This window comes from Nothoprocta perdicaria, unplaced genomic scaffold (assembly GCF_003342845.1).
Source record: "Nothoprocta perdicaria isolate Ctin4 unplaced genomic scaffold, notPer1 scaffold_0, whole genome shotgun sequence".
Classification (NCBI taxonomy): Eukaryota; Metazoa; Chordata; class Aves; order Tinamiformes; family Tinamidae; genus Nothoprocta; species Nothoprocta perdicaria.
In genome coordinates this window covers 17,643,922-17,662,695 of record NW_020454092.1, presented here as the reverse complement: position 1 = coordinate 17,662,695, position 18,774 = coordinate 17,643,922, and the positions used below count along the sequence as shown (strand labels likewise).

The 18,774-nt window shown below is 40.0% G+C and overlaps 3 protein-coding genes across 3 annotated transcripts in view; 2 read left to right on the top strand and 1 right to left on the bottom strand.

Annotated features, from left to right (window-relative positions):
• The first annotated feature begins 1,531 nt into the window (after positions 1–1,531).
• On the top strand, positions 1,532–7,926 carry CUNH1orf123 (chromosome unknown C1orf123 homolog). Its single transcript, XM_026034418.1, has 8 exons — positions 1,532–1,582; positions 1,682–1,765; positions 2,352–2,408; positions 3,159–3,240; positions 4,273–4,304; positions 4,809–4,886; positions 6,835–6,900; positions 7,713–7,926. Exons 1-8 carry the CDS (start codon positions 1,577–1,579, stop codon positions 7,788–7,790), a joined length of 483 nt encoding a protein of 160 aa, XP_025890203.1. The 5' UTR covers positions 1,532–1,576; the 3' UTR covers positions 7,791–7,926.
• Positions 7,927–9,880: 1,954 nt separating this feature from the next.
• Positions 9,881–16,807, bottom strand: CPT2 (carnitine palmitoyltransferase 2). Its single transcript, XM_026034405.1, has 5 exons — positions 16,677–16,807; positions 15,808–15,888; positions 15,592–15,698; positions 11,697–13,001; positions 9,881–10,928 (listed from the first exon to the last, which is right to left on the bottom strand). Exons 1-5 carry the CDS (start codon positions 16,805–16,807, stop codon positions 10,603–10,605), a joined length of 1,950 nt encoding a protein of 649 aa, XP_025890190.1. The 3' UTR covers positions 9,881–10,602.
• Positions 16,808–18,173: 1,366 nt separating this feature from the next.
• Positions 18,174–18,774, top strand: part of SLC1A7 (solute carrier family 1 member 7) — a 44,516-nt gene continuing 43,915 nt past the window's right edge. The window contains exon 1 of the mRNA XM_026045540.1: positions 18,174–18,314. Within this exon, the coding sequence (XP_025901325.1) occupies positions 18,174–18,314 (141 nt within the window). The remainder of the gene's footprint in view (positions 18,315–18,774) is intronic.

The window sequence follows — 18,774 nt, the reverse complement described above, 5'->3', positions numbered from 1 at the left end:
TAAAAGTTCTGGTGATAAATTGATTTCCTAATACTACTTTTGTTACAGTTCTCAGGATATGTTCTTTTACTTGTATTTTACATAAGGCTTTATATGTATTATTCTTTCCACGTAGTACTAGAAAATGAAATTAAGCCTTGCCCCGTGTCATTAAGCTTTTGCCAGCTGTCAGACTAAAGCTGTTACTGATACAGATCCTGAATGGGATATGCTGGTGCCCAGCTCAGAAATTCAAAGTGGCTGAAACCTTGTCTCCACATGTGATAACTCCTTACAGTGCTGTGAGTAGTCACATGCCTTTAGAGTAGAAAAAGGCAGAAGGCTGCACAGGAGTTACCTACCATCTTCACTACTCCCTTCCTTCTTTCCTTGAAAATTTAAGAAAAAAACAGAAAAGCATGAATGTATTTACTTACATTCTAGACTATCTTTTAAGTAATGCCTCAACTTTGAGATGGTAATTTTTTCAGAAGTACTGTTTGAAGGAGATGGATGGTTTTCATGGCAAATACAAACTAAACTGAATTTGTCTGACAGCTGCTAGTGCCTCAGCTTAGGGCAAGTTAAGAAGGACTGTCACAACAGTTATACGCCCCAGCAGGCATAAAGGCAGAAGAAATCCACTGCAAAGACAATATTGAGAAAAGGGGAAAGTTTCTATAAAGAATTTCTTCCTTGAAAAGAATGCCACTGCACTTCACTGAGACACACTAAGCTTTCAGACCATTTTTCCAATGTAAACGGAGTCTCATCAAAACGAGAGAGATTAATTAGCAACTTGCCTTAACTATAAAAAGTCTAGCTTAACTCTTGTCCAGCTTTTGACCTAACAAATGAGTAAAAGAATATTTTTAACATAAAATGTTGAGAGAAATAGTAAGCTGTAACTAAGCTAGGCTATTGCCGATGGAGTGTTTACCAAAGCCAGTGGCACAAGTTTAGTTCTGTGCCCAACTGCACCCTTTGGAACTAAAACCAACATGAGTTACTTGATTTTAAAAGGATTAACTTACAGATCTTAAAAATAATTAAACATACCAGTTCCTAGAAAACTGGATGAACATGTACCCATGTTTTATTGAGTAAAATTCACCTTCTATTTTCATGCTGCTGTCAGGGATGTCACTGTACATTTCTAGCTGCTCCTGATTTTCCTCAGCTTCCTTCTCAGCTTTTTCCAAAAGAGGAGCCAGCAGGTTTAAAAAAAAAAAAAAAAAAGTCAACCTTTTTAAACCTAGAAGTCACCCACTCCTCACCACCTTACCCCAGAGGTCTCACAGGGCCCCCGGCCGCCTCCTCCCGCCCCAAGCAGCCCCATTCCCGCCTGTTCCTCCCCGGCCGCCTCCTCCCTCCCAAGCAGCCCCGTTCCCGCCTGTTCCTCCCCGGCCGCCCCTGCCGCTGCCCTGGGCCCGGCCTCCGCCTCCCGCCCCGCGGTGCCATCTTGGTTGAGGGCAGTGTTGGCTTCAGTCCGCAGTCGGCAGCGAAGGCTGCCGCCATCTTGGCTAAGGGCACGCGAGAGGGTAGGAATCCACCAACGCCCGCCCCGAGAGGCGGCGGCCCCGGAGCTTCCGAGGCCATGGGGGTAGGTCGGGGGCCGCGATAAAGGCGCGACAGGGCTGCCCTAACCAACCTAACCTAACCGAACCACCCTAACCGTGCTATCCCGCCGCTTGCCTTGCAGAAGATCGGGCTGCAGCTGCGCGCCACGCTGGAGAACATCACCCGGCTGCGGGCCGAGGGCGAGGATTTCCGCTGGTACCTCAAGGTGCGGGCCGCCCGGGACCGCCCCGCGCCCCTTTCCTTCTGGCCTGCGCGCTGTCGAGGCGGGTGCCAGGCGGGGGAGGTCTCTGGTGCTGCGGGGTCATCTCGCTCAGACTCTGCTTCTAAAGACAAATGTTGTTTTTCTTCATAAGCCAAGCCGCCAGGCACAACTAGTGCAGAGATACATGAATATATACACAATATTGTTATAGATAAATGTATGTATATACATAAACACACATATATATTACATTATACATTAGTTTACTGTAATTCAAATTCTTAAATTCACATGTTTATCAGTGCCCCCTGGATTTGGCTGATAATTCAGGTAAATGGGGCACTTTATTCCTATTATTTATTCAGCCACATGCTGTCCCTCTAGCACCCCAAAGGACATGGTTGCCCCTGCTGCTGTGTGTACTGGTTCTAGTGCTGTGCTATGTACCTATAATGAGAGGTAGCAATCAATACCTGTCTCTGATTCCTCTCATCAGCAAAACTAAGGGGTTGTGAATCCTCAGGCTTCCTGTTGCCTTTAATTCTTAACCACTGACAACTGTTAATTCTCTGGTTTATATTGCTTTCAGCTGAAATGTGGGAACTGTGGTGAAGTTTCTGAAAAATGGCAGTATCTGCGATTAATGGTATGTTTTCCTCTTGCAATCTGCATCACAATAAAAATGAGAAAGCCTGCATTAATTCCATTCATGTGGAATTGATTTTATAAAAGKAGAACTTCAAAAACTCATTAGAAAGTATTTATCAAGAATGATGGAGCTGTTCTATTTAAGGCAGAAGGATGGGCTAAGTCATCTCTCAAGCCATTTTGTTTTTATCTACTAAACTCATCACCATATCCAGATGCCTCATGAAGTCTGACAAATTGACAATTGAACATAGGCAATATATGCTAGGCAGTATTGCCCTTTACAGTGCAAAGGGCAGAGGCAGAGAGATGGAACAACTTTTCACTTAGGAATGTCAGTCTTCTGCCTCAAACACAGGACCATCTCTTCTCTCCTCCTGTGGGCCTCAGTCCTGCAATGTGTTGCAAGGAGTCACAGYGATTTGTTTGTTTGCAAGGTGCAAGATCAGAGTAATCATCATGTTTTGTTACATTTTAAGTAACATTAAGAAATTTGAGGTATTMATATTTATATGGACAGATCATAACTATCCATTTAGCTCTCTGTTATTGTATATCTAAAACAGTTTTTTTTTCTTTTATAATTGTGGCTTCCTAAATTACAGATTTTTTTTCTAGTTTAAAACAGCTTTCTCATTGCAAAATCTGTTTGTTTGTGACTGTTCTTGTAAAATGTTTTATCTCTRCATAGGTTTCCAGTTGCTTAGCTATAATGCAGTTTAAAATGTCACTGTTTCCTTGTCTTTAGGACAGTGCTCCTCTGAAAGGAGGCAGAGGGAGTGCCACCATGGTGCAGAAATGCAAGCTATGCTCCAGAGAGAACTCCATTGGTATGTGCTTAGATATACAAGGCATCTCCTGGGTTTATTTTTGCATTACCAGTTTTTATTTTTTGTGAGACTTCTGCACTTTTTTTTATTGGGGTGGGGGACACTGGTGTTTGAGTCTGCAACAGATGCGCACTTGTCATCATTATCATGTTCATGAAGGAGGCTGCAGTTCAACTTGTCATCAACAAAAATAAAAAGCAATTTAAATCAACACAGCAAGGCTGCAGCAACCTTTGCAGCATATTAGGTTGCTAAAACTAGCAACAAGAAGTTCATACTAATAGCAATAATATGAGCTGTTAATAACCATAGTCTCATTTAAAATAATTTCTTCTTAAGTATAATAGGTAAAATAAAGTATTTAATTGCTAACATTAGATGTTARTATTGTTTTAATTCTTCCTTAGGGGTGACAGAGATACGAAATGTTTCTTACCTCTAAGGAAATTTTGGCCTTTTATAACTACATGGTTAGTATCTTTCCAGGCCTGGACTGTTCTAGGCAGGAGTAGATTGGGAGGTCAAAGAGAGAGTTTCCCTAAATAAAAAACAGTAAAATAAAGTTTAGCAAGTTACTTGCAAGTTCTGTACTATTCTGCACAATTTCCACAAAGGCAGTTTCAGGGGTTATGCATACACAAAAAAACAGAGATGCATAGATCTACAAATGGAGATGCAAAAATGGAGAATAGTGACCCATGGATTCAGTCTTAAACTTCTGTGTACTCAGGCCTCATGGCAATACCAACTTTTTTGTATGAGCAAACCTCACATCCTTAATGTTATTTTACAAAAGTACATGTTGCTATCACCAGGGTACCAAGGCCGTACTAATTAAGACCATAAACTTCTTGGGTGTAGTGACAAGAACTGAGTTCTACCCTTTGAGGGACTAAGTAGAAGAACTGCTTGGTTGCTTTGTTTCTTTTACTTTGTATAAAAAGATCATTTTCCAAAGGAGAACAGGCTGGTCTTCAGTTTCTGCTGAAATAAATTCTGAAGATGTAATGCTATTCACTTTTTTTTTGTTAGATATTTTAAGTCAGACCATCAAGCCTTACAACGTAAGTTTGTTTTCTTTCTATATCACAAGTGAAAGATAAATAAGGATTAATGATATTTTAAGATTTCTATTCTTTGCTATCACATTCCTCCTTGTATTACACAAAATCAGGTATGCTGTACGATAGAAATTTGTTTCTTGCAAAATCCTGCAAACAATCTAAAGCAACAATAACAACAACAAAAAGGCAGTYTGCAGTAGCTTATTAATGGTTTTATCCTTTCCACTTCAGTCTGATRGAATAATCTGTGATACATTTTACAAGCAAAACAACAACAAAAAAATGTATCATTCAAATCAAAGGCAGCTATGCTCTTTTCCTTTTGAAGGCTTCTTCCTGGCAGATTGTTTAAGAAATTCKAGCTAATTATCATCTATTAAACCAGCCCAAGGAGTTTACTGTCACTTGGGACATAAGAGTTGATAGAAAAGCAGTTTATTCCTAGACTAATACTTGAGACTGTCTTTATTAAAGAAAAATTATGGCATTCTCACTTGATTCTAGGCTGAAGACAGTGAGAAATTCAAGACAATAGTGGAGTTTGAATGCCGAGGCCTGGAACCAGTTGACTTTCAACCTCAGGTAAGTTCTTATTCATAATCCATTTCTCATTTTTAAAAGCATTTCTAATAGAGTGATATCACATATTGCTTTGAAATAATCCCACTATTCTGGGAACATCCCAAACTTCTTCAGTTTTATTTCTTCTCCACAATTATTTTGCTTCATCCTACTCCATAAAAGACAAGCATAAAGTCTAATAACTCTCATGTTCTTTGCACCTGCATCCCAGTAACTGCTAAAATTAAACATTCTTTGTAGTTACGTTCAGGTTGTCTTACAAATGACTCAGCACTGCTCACTTGAATAGATCTGAAGGGTTTTCATTGCAGAAGTTGTTGCAAAAGGGTGTCTTTCCCAAAGGAAAATCACCGAATGCATAGCAGCAGGTCACGTTTAGAAGAGCTCCACGTAGGTATATTAGAAAGAGTAAATGAAGTTCAGGTTATGAACTTCCTTCGGTATCTAGCCTCTAAATAAAATCAGATTATTTGGGAGATTTGACATCATCAAAGCCAAATCAAAGGAAATGAACATTAGCATTTTTTGTATCTGAAATTTGGCAGACCAAGACAGACGACTGAAGACTCTGTTGCAAAGCACACCTCAAAGCTTACTGCAAATGATTTCTTTAGGGCCAAACCAGCCTTCAGCAGTTCATATGCTTGTGTATGGGCATGCTATATGCAACTAACTCCCTACTACATTTAACCTATTATTCCAGTAGGATTAGGTGGAAATGGATTGACAAATATCAACTTGCATTAGCCTTCCTCAGACTGGAACACTGTGCTAACAGACCAAAAAGTTAATCCTGCAAGGAATTAGATATAAATAAAAAAGTTACTGTATTCTGCTGCAGGAAGACTTTGTTGTGTTTTGTTTGTTTTGAAATTAAACCAATCTTTTTGAATAGAATGTTTATTTCTGTTTGAAATCTTTGTAAGCTAGACCTAGAAAATATTCTGGGAGTAATGTCTGAGAAGAAAAAAAGATGTAGGAGACATTTATAGATTCACATCCTACCTCTCAATTTTCCTTTGATCARTCAGCTCAAACAAAGAATTCACATCCAAGCCATCCTGACTTCTGAACAGTCTTAGATATGGCCCTTGATTAGCAGCTAGCGGGACTGGCCATAGCACTTTTTTCTTTTTTGAGAGGTGTGATACAAACCTGCGTGAAAGCACTGAACAGTTTTATTTGTCTTATTTCCATTGCTTTGATAGTAGTCTTCTCAAAAAGAAAAAAAAGTAACTTGAGTCTGAAAGAGGAGAAAATATAATTTGATTCTCTGATATAAATATCTCACTGGGAAAAAAACACTTTTCCTCAAATTTCTTGTGCTTTTTCTCCAGTGTGCTTGAGTAAATAAATCTACCATGACTTTGAAATGGAGGGGGTTGCTTTCACATTGTTTTGTTCCGTTTTTCTCCTGTCATCTCACAAGTGAATGCTTCAACTTAAAAAAAAAAAAATTCTTCATAAAATTTCTTTAATTTTTTTTCTCCCAACTTTCTTTTGGGCAAAACCAAATTACATTGTAACATAATGTATTGTCATGTTTTTGTTAAGTTGCACTTTAGCTGTTGGTCCTTCACCTGTCAGCAGAGGGCAGACAAATCACTGCATTTCCCAGATCGCTTCAACAGAGATTAAATTGAGCATTTGCTCTGACGCCAAAGCTGTAGAATGCAAGTCCCAGTGTGCAGGTCTGGTAGAGAAGCTTGTAATTCCAGTCACATGGCTTCTTGCTCCTTGGAGTGCTGGTAAATATTGCTGGGTGGCAAAAGCCCAGCTTTATACCCTTGAGCAGAATGCAGGTTGAACATTGTTTCTACCTTCTTTAGTGGAAATACAAAAATTAAAATAAATGAGCTATGTTATTTTTTAAATGTTTTAGTAATGATAATTAGTTCCTTTACTGGTACTGCTCCTTCTTACAAACTTATTGCAACTGTGTTTGCAGGCAGGGTTTGCTGCTGAAGGAGCAGAGTCCGGCACACCTTTCAATGACATAAACTTGTTAGAAAAGGTATGTTGTCTTAGTTTCCTTAGTAAATCTAACTAGGTAGCTTGCTTTCCCCCAATTACCTACTCCAAATTACACACCCTGGGCATGCAAGAAGCTAGTTTTGTACTTTCAAGTAGACAGAGGAAGCTCATAAATGGGGAGAAAAACTGTCAAATATGAATAACAAGTTTTATTAGCAGGTTAATTTTAGAAGTACATATTTTATGTCCCATCAGCAGACAAAAGGAAAGATGCAATTTCTCTTTCAAGATATTTTGCCCAAGCGGCAAATTACTGGACTACTAAATGATTGGGGACCTTTAGAATAGTGAAATGATTTTTCTAAGGTGGTATCTGTACTTTTAATATCTCTCTGCAGAGGAAAAAGATAAATACTGTCCCTTCAGAGCTTGAAATAACTACTCCAATACTGCAAATCTTCCTTGGCTGTGCACAACAATTTCAAGGTCAAATCTGCTCCCTTGTATCCCACTTGGCATGGATCAGCTTGTCTGCTGAACCACCTGACTAGGATATTGTAAGCAATAGATAATCCTTTCATCTGTCATGTTTGCTGCTTTGCCCATTACAGGCTATGGGCTACATAGAAAGAAAATTTTGTTAAACACTGTGATTAAAATCAGTTTGATTTCAGGTCAGTATTCTTTTCTTAGGAATTAGAACTTAGCTTAGTGATTGCACAACACTTCCTAAAGTGTAAGGCCCAAACTTTGAGTAAGGCTTAGTTGCAGTCTGAATTCCAGACTGTGATTTAGACACAATGTTGCTTTCTTCCTTCTCTGACTAATACTGTGAAATCTTAACTCCTATAGGATTGGAATGACTATGATGAAAAAACAAAGGAATCCGTTGGAATCTATGAAGTTACCCATAAGTTTGTAAAATGCTAAAGCTCACAGCTCTAACAAACCTTGGCATGCTCCTCTTGAAGGTAGAAGCTGTAACATTAGAGAAGCCATTTCCTTGGAGTTACTCTTCCCATGGCTGTACTACAGAAATGGAAGCTTAAGTAAGTTTTACTTACTATCATTAGAACATCTAATAAAGCATTTCCAACAGAACGGTTTGAGATGGCCTGAATGCAAACTGGAAATCTGATATATGCTTGACTGTGTGAGGGTGACAGAGCCCTGGAACAGGCTGCCCAGAGAGGTTGTGGAGTCTCCTTCTCTGGAGATCTTCAAAACCCACCTGGATGCCACCTGTGCCACATGCTCTAGGTGTGCCTGCTGGAGCACAGGGCAAGGGGGGTTGGACTAGATGATCTCTAGAGGTCCCTTCCAACCACCACCATTCTGTGAACTGTACCATTTTCTTAATGTTGTCCTTCTCAGGAACAACGTGAATACACAGGGCACTGATGGATTGAAGCTTAAATAGTGCTTCAACAGCCACTATTTATACAGCTTATTGCTATAACTTTTTAAGGCATCTATTACAAGGAAGTGCCCATATTTGATTCTGTAACATAAGCAGTATGAGATCCTGTTCCTCACCATTCSTAGTATTAAGAAATGGCTCTGAGCATCATAAAAGGACGGTAATAATGGTTCAAGCAAAAAGGTATGTTTTTATAATAGCTTTCTAGAAGTTCAGGTACAGATGCTGAAGTCAATCTACTAAAAACAGTTAACAGGCATGATTCCTATTGACATTTATGTATAACTTGATTTTATGAGATGTTACAGCTATCTTTCTGAATATGTCATTAGGTAAATCTTATTCAGTTCTAGTTTCTTTCTACCTAATGACAAATGCTTTTACAATCATGTCCATTATTCTCATGTAAGGGAAAAAAAAAAGTCTTTACTAAACTTAGTTCCAAGGTTTTGAGGAACAAAGGGAATAGCAGATGGCAAGGACAGTGACACTATTTTTAAAATAGTTCTTTTCATTTAGAACATCATATCACAGCATGCAGAGGAAACAGACATGACTAGAAAGGAAACGGACATGACTAGAAAACCATTACAATCCTTTGCCTTAAATATGCTCCTCTCCTGCCTAGCACTTGCAGCACATGCTTCAAAATTCAGTACTGTTAACATTTACTGTGCTAAAGAGCAAAAAAGACATTAGGAGAATCTGAACATGTCCAAAGAAGGAGTAAAGACAAGTACATCTTTGGGCCTTTGAACCTCATTAGTCACATTGTACCTCCATGCTCGGACCTTATATTCTGCTAATGTATTTGGCCATCTGGGCATCTGGGCTGTGGTAGAAGACAAGAGTTGCACTCATTTAACACTACTTGAAGTTATTTGAAACATTGGCTGCAAAAGCAAACACTGCGGTGCTGTTTAGCAGCAAGGACATCTGTCTTCCAGAAAGAAAAGTGGAAGGCATTAAGGTTCAAGAGGCAAAGGAGTTCAAGTTGTACGTACCATAGAGAATTCCGGGTAAAGGCCCATGTGAAGGCAGAGCATCTGTGCTATAATCCCAGCTCCTTTGAGAAGCTTGGTTTCTGCCTGACAAAGATCATTTTGCTGCAAGCCCTATTGGTAGCTAACATACCCCTGTTTGTGAGCAGCATACCAGGAATGTGTCTGCATCACTTCCATCTCATTCCCATCACCACTAAGTTTCACCAGTTTCTGGCCTCAAGCTCACCTTCAAGGGGGGCAGTCCTGCCAAACTTTTGTATTTGGAATTTCTGCAGCAAAGCCCAAAGCATTAGTGATGCACCTCTGAGCACTAGAACTTTGATGTTTGCTGCAGTAAATATCAATATTCTGGTTACAAGAGAAGTCAAATTCTAGAGTATGGATAAAATGGGGTAAAGTGTTTCTGTTAAGGATTCTGCTTCCAAAATAGGAGAGAAAAATGGGGAGAAAACAAACAAACAAAAACACAAACAAAAAACTACAGGAGCACAGGTTTAAGTAGCAAAACTAAATCAGCAAGTTACTGGATAGACTTCACAGAGGGAACAGTGAACACTGCAGCATGTTTTCAAAAAAGTTCTTTTCAACCCTTATAAGAAACAACCTATTGATACAAGAGATTACCCCCATACTGCCTACTTCAATATGGTAATAAAATAACTTTGTGGTTATTAATAGATAGCTTTATTATAACAATAATCTTTCCAGATATTCTGACAACATAATTGGTTGTTGCAAGTTACTTAAAGCCTCCCACTTCAATTATTGTTTCTCAAAACAGCTTCTTTGAAAAGGCTTCAAGCAGTTGAGGCACAATGAGTCTGACATTGATTCAAGTTTAGAGAAAAAAGTAAGTGTGACAAGTTAGTAAGCAAGCTTACTGCAAAAGTGCAAATGTTACCATTCCTCTTTCACATTTTAACAGTTGCATATGTTATTCTAAAACCAAACAGTTCATAAGTGGTTTTACAGTGCTGTTGTCTTCCTGAAACTCATGAAGCATAGCTGTTCAAGTTCTTAAATATCATAATTATTGCTTTATATTTTAAGTAATGTATTTTAAGAGCACATGATATGTCTGTTTCTTAATTTTGCCATTGTTTGAATTTCCTGAAATATATATCAAAGGTACTTGATTTCTTCAAAACTGATAAATTCTCAAAATGAATCCACACAATATCCAAATTCAATGTAGATAAATGAATTAAGATGGGAAGTTTAAGCCACAGTGAACCCTGATTACAATGTTCTGGCATTTAAACACAGCCAGCATTTCATTAGGCAACTGTGAAGTGCTCCAAAATTTTTACTCTAACTGCTAATCTTTTTTTCTCTTTAAAACATTAAAGATATCTTCCAGTGACTTGTTTAGACACTGAAGGAATTCTTTAACATTCCTAGTTGGGTAAGAGGAAATACTGCAACCTATCCAGTCGTCATGTACTTGATATGCTATTCCAAAACCATCAGGCACCACTGGGCCGAACCCTCCTAATTGCACAGCTGGGCTACTCAACGTGCTTGTAGACAAGATGTTGTGATTAAGCCGAGCATAGGCTTGGTCTTGGTAAAAATCAGGTAATGCAGTACCTTTGGATAAGGCTAAGCAGCGCAAGCCAAAGAGATGGCGGTCAAATCCCTGACCTGTAGAAATAAAGTAAGAATTATTAGAGACATCACTGATTTTTGTGAGAAGTAAACTCTGTGCTTTGACATCATGCTGCTTTTAAGTCACAAAACCGAAAGGTCCATAGAACAGCTTTTGTTTAACTTAACAGAATATTCTGCACATTTAAGACACTTGCACTTTTTGTGCAGTTATGCAACGGAATGAGCTCTATCTTAGAGCTGGCTCTTTTGCTACTACCCCTTAACCAATAATCATGATAGCAAATAGAAGTGCAACATTAAAGACTTTAATAGTATGTCACATTCTTCAATTAGCTATACTCAATTTTTTACCTGAGGATTTTTAAGTTTTTTTAAAAAAGTCAGGGATAGAAAGGCCTTCCTTAAATTTATGAATTGATGAAGAGGATATTGACATTGAACAGGACTCCTCAACAAAGGAGGTGCATTTTAAATGCTTTTTAAAACTRCCTGCAGTTTTTTTAAATCTTCCTGCAGGGGATAGCATAACAATTCTTCAGTCACAAAACTAAAGTTTTTGATTGCCTTAAAGACTTGAGCACACTCTAAGTATTTATCAATGCTTAAACAGCTGCTATAGAAAGAGAATTTTAAGGTATCAAAAAAAAATAAAAGAAAATGAATAGTAAAGTGGGAACATGGAGGCACTCTCCATCAGACCTCCATCAAGATTAAATTATTTAGCTGCAACGTAAACTTTTACTGCAACCTAAGCAGACATTTCAGTGCAAAAGTTTAAGTGTTCCTTACATTCCCACTTACCCATAGCAGCTTCTTTTGTCAAACGGCCATGGTATTCTGAACACTCCACAATCATCTTCTGAAGCTCCTCTGTACTATGTTTGGATGGTTCTTTGACAAAAGCMTCTGAACATTTCTTTGTGTGGATGGAGGCAGGACGTATAGTTTCTGTACGACCATGTTTGAAAGCTGCAGTGCTGCAAGATTCGTACGTAGCAACAGTCTGATTGTACTGTCGAAGGAAAGCCATCTGGAAGGCAAGCTGTGCCACAGCATCCGGACTTACCTTCTTCTGCTTTAGCAGGTTCTTGCCCCCTTTTTGGAACTGAATCATATCAACGGCAAGTGTTTCTACAGTAGAATCAAAATTTTGTTTGGCTTTGGTAATTCCCGCTTTTAAAGCATCATTCAGCTTGAAGTCAAGTCTCTGTACTGCTCTAGAAGAGTCAATTGAAGCAGGCTGGGACTGGGGGCTGACAGCTGGTTCTCCAGTGCTATCTTTAAAAATCTCATTCTGGAATCTGAGCACTGCCACCCCATCTCCCCAAGAATGTTCAAAATTAACTCCTGTTGTGCCATCTTTAGTTATGATAAGATTAAAGGATTTGTCATACCAACGGTTAGCACCATTTCCATGCAACATAGTGTGGGACAAGTGCATAAGGTCTTTGACAGAAAAGTCATCTAAACTTAAACAAAAGAGGGCAGAGTCTACTTTTTGAAGAGCTTCTTCATTGCCATTGTCCAATAGATTCTTTCTCAGCAATGCCCATGTATCTCTGTTTTCACTGGAGAGATACCCAAGAGGGAAGGCTGGCGCTGGACTGTTGTCATTGAGGATGTATTTCAAGTGCGCTTGTATTTCCGAAGGTTTCACCATATTTCCATCTTTATCAATAACATCAAATACATAAAAATTCCCATTTCTCAGYACCAGTAAGTGCTTTGCCTTTTCATCTGTATAAAGTTCATCTCTGTTGAGTTTAGGCAAGCGCGTTGAATTGAAAAGCCGGAAGTACTGAGACATATCTAGGGGATATGCATTGACCATGTAGGCACCAAACCAAGAAAGAGAAGGCGGCACAAATCGAATGAAATTTTTGAAGAGCTTTGTGTCACTTTTTTGGGGATTGAGGTGAAAAACCTCTGGTTCAAGATAACCAGCCCTTAAGGTCTTCATAAAACGTATGGCAGAAACAGTCATGTTCGTAGCTCGTATGAGCTGATCATTGTATTCAGATTTTGGATCAGGATAAAAAGACATAAATGCATTAAAATTCAGAACAACAGGTTCACGTGCTTTCAAGTACATATCAAACCAGGGACCTGAAAACAGAATTGAGAAGTAGGTCAGAACACAAAAGCAGCTTACTGAGTCAGAGTAGAAGTTCATATAGTCTATATCCTGCCCCCAACAGTGAGCAGGAGTAAAGTGCCTCAGAATAGCAGAGACTTATGCAATAATTCTCCCAAGGGCTCTCTCCACCTCCAATTATTGAGGGAGGAACTATTGACTAATTGTAAAAATACTGCACTTGTAACAATCCATGTCAAGAGTGTCAACGTCATTAGCAATGAGGGCCCATCTCTATGTTTTCTATAGGTCTCAGCAATGATCCATAACTCCCTCGGTAGAATATTGAGCCCCTTGGCACTGATTTTGGTGTACCCCTCACATTTAATGTGGAAAATACCTTTACACTTAAGTTACTAATTTCTGCAGTACCTTGACACTGAGGCATGCTTCTCTTTAGAACAGCCTCCATTTCTGATCCGGGTTTCCCTTATTGTCTTTCCTATTCCTCTCATTCTTAGCAGCATTCTTCCATCTATATTGGCCACCTTGCATTTTCACACCTTCCTCTTTCTAGCCACTAGAACAATCAGTACTGAGCACAGCTCTCCATACCAATACATTCCCACTGGGTAATGCATTGCCAGCTTTAAAGCTGGCAGATAGAAGAGATTAGGGGGAACCTCAAGGTTATTGTTCCAAGACAAGAACAGGCTTCCAAAAGAAGTTTCACATTTGATAAGCTGCATGTCTTCTAAATAATCTCATTTCACTGTGTGGCCTGTCAGCATATGCAGAAGCTTCAACATGACCCAGAGGATGTGCACTTGCTATAACCAAGCGAGTTAATCACAACTCCAGAATGCAGTCGCACTAGTCTATGAGTAARCAAAAATCCAGGAGGTATAGGAAGTAAGGGATTTTTAAAGTATCTCATATTTCATCATCACTAAGACCTTTACACTCAGTATAAGCACTAACTGCAAGCAGACAAAGTGCACACAGCTTTCCTCTCATGGCAGCTAACATATTAATTTTTCAAACCCTGCATTACCCCCAAATTGAAACACCCAGCTGTAAGAGGTCTACCAGGCACTTGCAAGTCTGCCACAATTCTATTTTCAAGTCCTCACAAATGAATATCCATTTATGGGTTTATAACCACATGACTCATCATCATAAAATCTTTTATGGACCAGGGTAGAGGCAACTATACACAGCTTCAGCAATCAATTTCAAGTGCAAGAGGTCTTTCAGAAGACCACGGAGATGGGTAAAATAAATATATAAATAGTGATAAATACTATACAGTCACCAGTCTGAACCCCAGATACTGTTCAAAATGAAAGGAAAATAAAAACTAATAAACTGAACTTTAGTTTATATGAAATGTGATATTTTCTAAAGAATTTATGGTTGCTGGAATTTATTAAGCTAACACTTGTCTGCCTATTATCAGCATACACATTAGCTCGACAACATGTAAACTGCTATTAGCATAGGTATCCATTGCTATCCATCCAATACCTTCATAAGCAAATATTTGCATYAGGAATACTTGGAAGTCAGTAGAAGCAATAAATAAGAATCACTAATCTAAAACTATATGCTTACTTTTCCTGTTCTTTCACTCTTTCCATTCTTTCTCTTTGTCTCCATTTTCTGACCTTCATTATGTTTAGCTTGTTTTCCTTTTTTTCTCATCTCTCTGTCTCTCTCATTCTCTTGTTCTTTAAAAGAATGAGGTTTTGTAGATTCTTTTTTTTTCCTTTAAGTTTGAAGCATTGTCCTCTTCTGCCTCCCAAAGTTCAGTTTTCTTGCTAAATAACCTGAAATTATTTGAAGGAAATTGCCATAGTGTCCTTAAAGTAATTACTAGATTAAGCTCCTCTATTAACCTAAACATAAATAGCAAAAAAAAAAAAAAAAGAAAAAAAAAAGGCACTGCAACTAAAATTTAAATACAGTAAGGAACTTTAAATACATACAGCATTATGAGATGAATTCCCAAGAAACTATGAAGAGGATATTCCTACAAAGCTGTCCATCCTACACTTAAAAACTCTACCCTTAAAAAAGATATTTTAGCATAAGATTTCTGCATAGTGATTATAACTATTTCCCCACTTACAGAAGCACTACAGGATGCATGATATTCCACTACAAATGAACAAACTAAAAATACTATATGCCATAAAAAAATTGTTYTCAACAAAGCAATCAGATTATATAAATATATTTCTGAATAATCTATTTTAAAAAATAAAACAAAAAGTATTAGTACTGTGGTTCACCACTACCTTACATTTTATCCCACAGCATTTCAGTATTAGCTTTAAAATTCTTCATTTAAAAAGAGAAAATAGAATTCTTTAGGACCAGGATTCTTTTTAAACAATAGTAGTCTGTCCTGCAGAATTATGGAATATAAAAGAGCACAGTATTCTGTCCACCAAAGTGGTACTTGGTGAAATAGTCACAGGTAGTCCTCACAGCTAGTTACTACGAGTTTATGTAACAGATTGTTTGAACTTTAACCTACTTCATTTCTAGCATTACAAACTGTCTGTTATCAAGTATGATGATCTGAAGATGTTTTCTTTATCCTGTAGGCCAACATACCTGTAATGTAACTAGTATGCTTGTTCTGATTGTCTTGAGCAACTAGTTGCTCATGCAGCTGTCTTCCAATTCCTTTTTCAAACTGATGAGCAAGATCTTCTGTTTTCCTAAAGCATCAATAGAATAGGCAAAAGGTTGTCACATGGCATATTTTTGATATTTAATACTCAGCTTTAAAGCAACAAATTATACTGCAACATGCTTGTTTGTCCATACCTGAACTGGTCATCATTTAAAAGAGGCTTCTGTGCATTCAGGTATCTCCTTATTGTATCTTCTAGTTTGGGAACAGGTAGTCTGAAGGGGAAAAGATATTCATTTACGAACAATAGTACTAAGGAAGACATTTCTTACACAATAGTTTCTCTTTCCTTATATAGTAGTCTCTCTTCTCTTTCCTATCCTTTATAATACTCCGTATTATCCAAATGAATAAACATTACTTGTGAAAGAGGTAGGGAAGAAAGAACAGATGGACATAGGATCATCACTGCATATTTTGATAAGAAAAACAGAATGAATAACTTTTTATTACAGTGATAAGTCTCAGTACCTTACAGACAATACAGAAAAGCAGGAATTGTTTCAAGGCAGAAAATTTCGCAACAGAAATAAAGCCTAGCTTGCTGGACACCTTTCACATCCAGACCTTAGCCAGGGCCAGAACACCTGCCTTTCTCTACAGGGTTCCCTGGGGGGTGTCTTTGCAATCCTCCCCTCAGCCTGAACATSAAAACTTCTCTCAGTATAAAATAATCTTATAACTGCAGAAGTTACCTCACAAACTGTTTCAACAGCAGCACTGCTACAGCCACAGCTGTGGCGGGGGTTATTTATTTATTTATTTCTGAATGATCCTCTCGGGTGGGATTSATGAGAAACGCGAAGCAAGGACACCCTGGACGTGGTTACACCGGAGGGCAACGGGCCGTTTCCTCCCCCTCACTCGACCCCCCCCCCCGCTAACGGTCGCGTCGAGCCGTTGCTGCGGCCCCGCCCCAACCGCCGCGGAGCCCCCTCGCAGCCGCCCCTTCCTCCCGCCTCGGGCCGGCCTCGAGGGGACCCCGGCGGGCGCCCCGCGGTACCTGGGCAGGCTCTTCTGGTAGTGCATGGTGGGCACGATGCTGCGGTGCAGGTACTCGCCGCTGCCATAGCCCCGCCGGCCCCGCGGCGCCGTGGCCACCACTCGCCTCAGGAGCAGCTGCCGGGCCGCCATGATGCTCGCGTGACCCGCCGCGAGGCACCGCCCGCCCAGGGGCCGGCCCGGGCCGGCCCAGCCGCTCACCCGCCTCGGGGCGGCTCCTCCCACCGCAGACCGGCGCCCAACGCTCCCGGGGCGGGGGCTGCTCCGCTCCCCCCTCACGGTGTCTCCCGGAGGCAGCGACCCGCCTGACAGGCGCGAGGTCCCGTGGCACGTTCACGGCTGCGCTTGTGTTGAAGATCGGGGAGTTAAAGCCCATAAAACTGCGTGTTAAAACCATATAATCTTGTCACAGTACTATTACTCATTCAGCCTGCAACATCCAGAGGATGTTTTGTTTCTCTCCTTGGTGAGGGCCTCTGTGGCTCATCACTCATTCACACATACTCACGTAAAACCACCATATGATAAATACCCAGATSGATTGCAGAGCACAGAATGTTTTCCATAAAAATACTGAATAATCCTAATATTTCCCATTAAAAAAAATTACAAACCTAGACACAACGGTAAGGCTTCCTTAGAAAAACAGGTGTAGCTAATAGTTAAAGCAGTTACATATTTTTATCAGATACTCACTAGCAGAAAAATTGGTGTCTGGCCGATGTGCCACGCCGCAAAGGAAAGGAAAGCAGCCCGTGCAGCTTAATCTGGTAATCGTCTGAAAGTAAATTGGCCCTGCTCTAATCAACATGGCAGGAAGAGGAAAAAGTGAAATCGTCTCACTTCCCACAGGATGAAGGTTGGGGGGTGTTCTGCAGTTCCTGGGATAGTGGTAATTTCTATTTGATAAGTGTCTCTTGTGCTACTCATTCGGTTCCTTTTATATTCCTATTTACTAAGGAAAGGAATTAAAAAAAAAGAGGCTGCTTTAGTTAATGAAGCCCCATTTCACCTAGCTCACCCTGCTGTGATAGTCCAGCTCCCAATCTTACCTGTGCTGCCCTTGAGAGGAGCTGCACCATAAGGTGGCTTTTACACAGCGCGCACTGTCCCCTCCTTAGCTTTGCCTGTTCAGACCCCAAGCTGGGGCCATGCTCAAACACCCCCTTTCTTCCTCAAGCCCCACTTTGTTTGGAAGCAGGCTGCTTTTAGCCGTACTCCTGCATTCTGTTCTAGTTTTCCAGAGCTCCCTAATCTCCTTCCAGGTTCTTAATGATGTGTCCGGTAATAGGATTGTCGGTATTAATTTGGAACAATAATGCCAGCTGCTTGCTTGGTGGCTATTGGCAGAGGGGTGACCTTGCAGGTCGGCCACGCAGCACTGCGAGTGCTTTGATCTGATCTGTGCAGAGCCGGAGCGGTCCCCTCCGGCGGGAGGAGCTGGCAAATTCGCGTCCCAGGGGATGCTGATTCTTCCCCAAAGAGCACGGAGGGCAGCATGGCGGTGGCTCTCGACGCAATCCTCGCACGGGTCAAGGATGTCTGCAGGAGGAACGGCCTGCTCATCCTCTCGGTGCTCTCAGTCACGGTTGGCTGTCTTCTCGGATTCTTCCTGAGGACGAGGCGGCTCTCGCAGCAGGTACGTGTGGCGCAGCGGAGAGTCACTGCGGAGAAAATACCCTCCTTATGTAATGAAAGGAGCTAACAACTTGAAGAACTTCAGGGAGGACTTCCTAAGATTTCAATATATATTTATGTGTTTATCTGTTAAAACTTGTACAGTAGTCTACACTGATCCTTTGAGTCCTTTCACACATTGTCAGACCTTAAGTCASGCGGTTCCAGTCTTCAAGTTACATAGTGTGTCTAGCATAACCACTTTATAATGTTGCAGGTATGGATAATAATACTGTGTAATTAAACTGGGTGAAACATAGCTTGTAAGAGACATATTTGGAATACCGCCTGTTAAAAATTTGGCAATACAATATATTTCATCATATTTTGCATTAGTTTGGAACATATGTGTCTTAATAAAGCACTTGGAATAATTTTAACCTGCAAATATATAGGTATACAGGTGTTGGTATTATGCCAGT

What these genes read in the sequence shown, in the direction of transcription:
- CUNH1orf123 (XM_026034418.1), top strand. An exon ending in GGCAGTATCTGCGATTAATG is followed by an intron (nt 2,409 to 3,158) that starts GTATGTTTTCCT and finishes CCTTGTCTTTAG; the next exon opens with GACAGTGCTCCTCTGAAAGG. An exon ending in CAGTTGACTTTCAACCTCAG is followed by an intron (nt 4,887 to 6,834) that starts GTAAGTTCTTAT and finishes CTGTGTTTGCAG; the next exon opens with GCAGGGTTTGCTGCTGAAGG.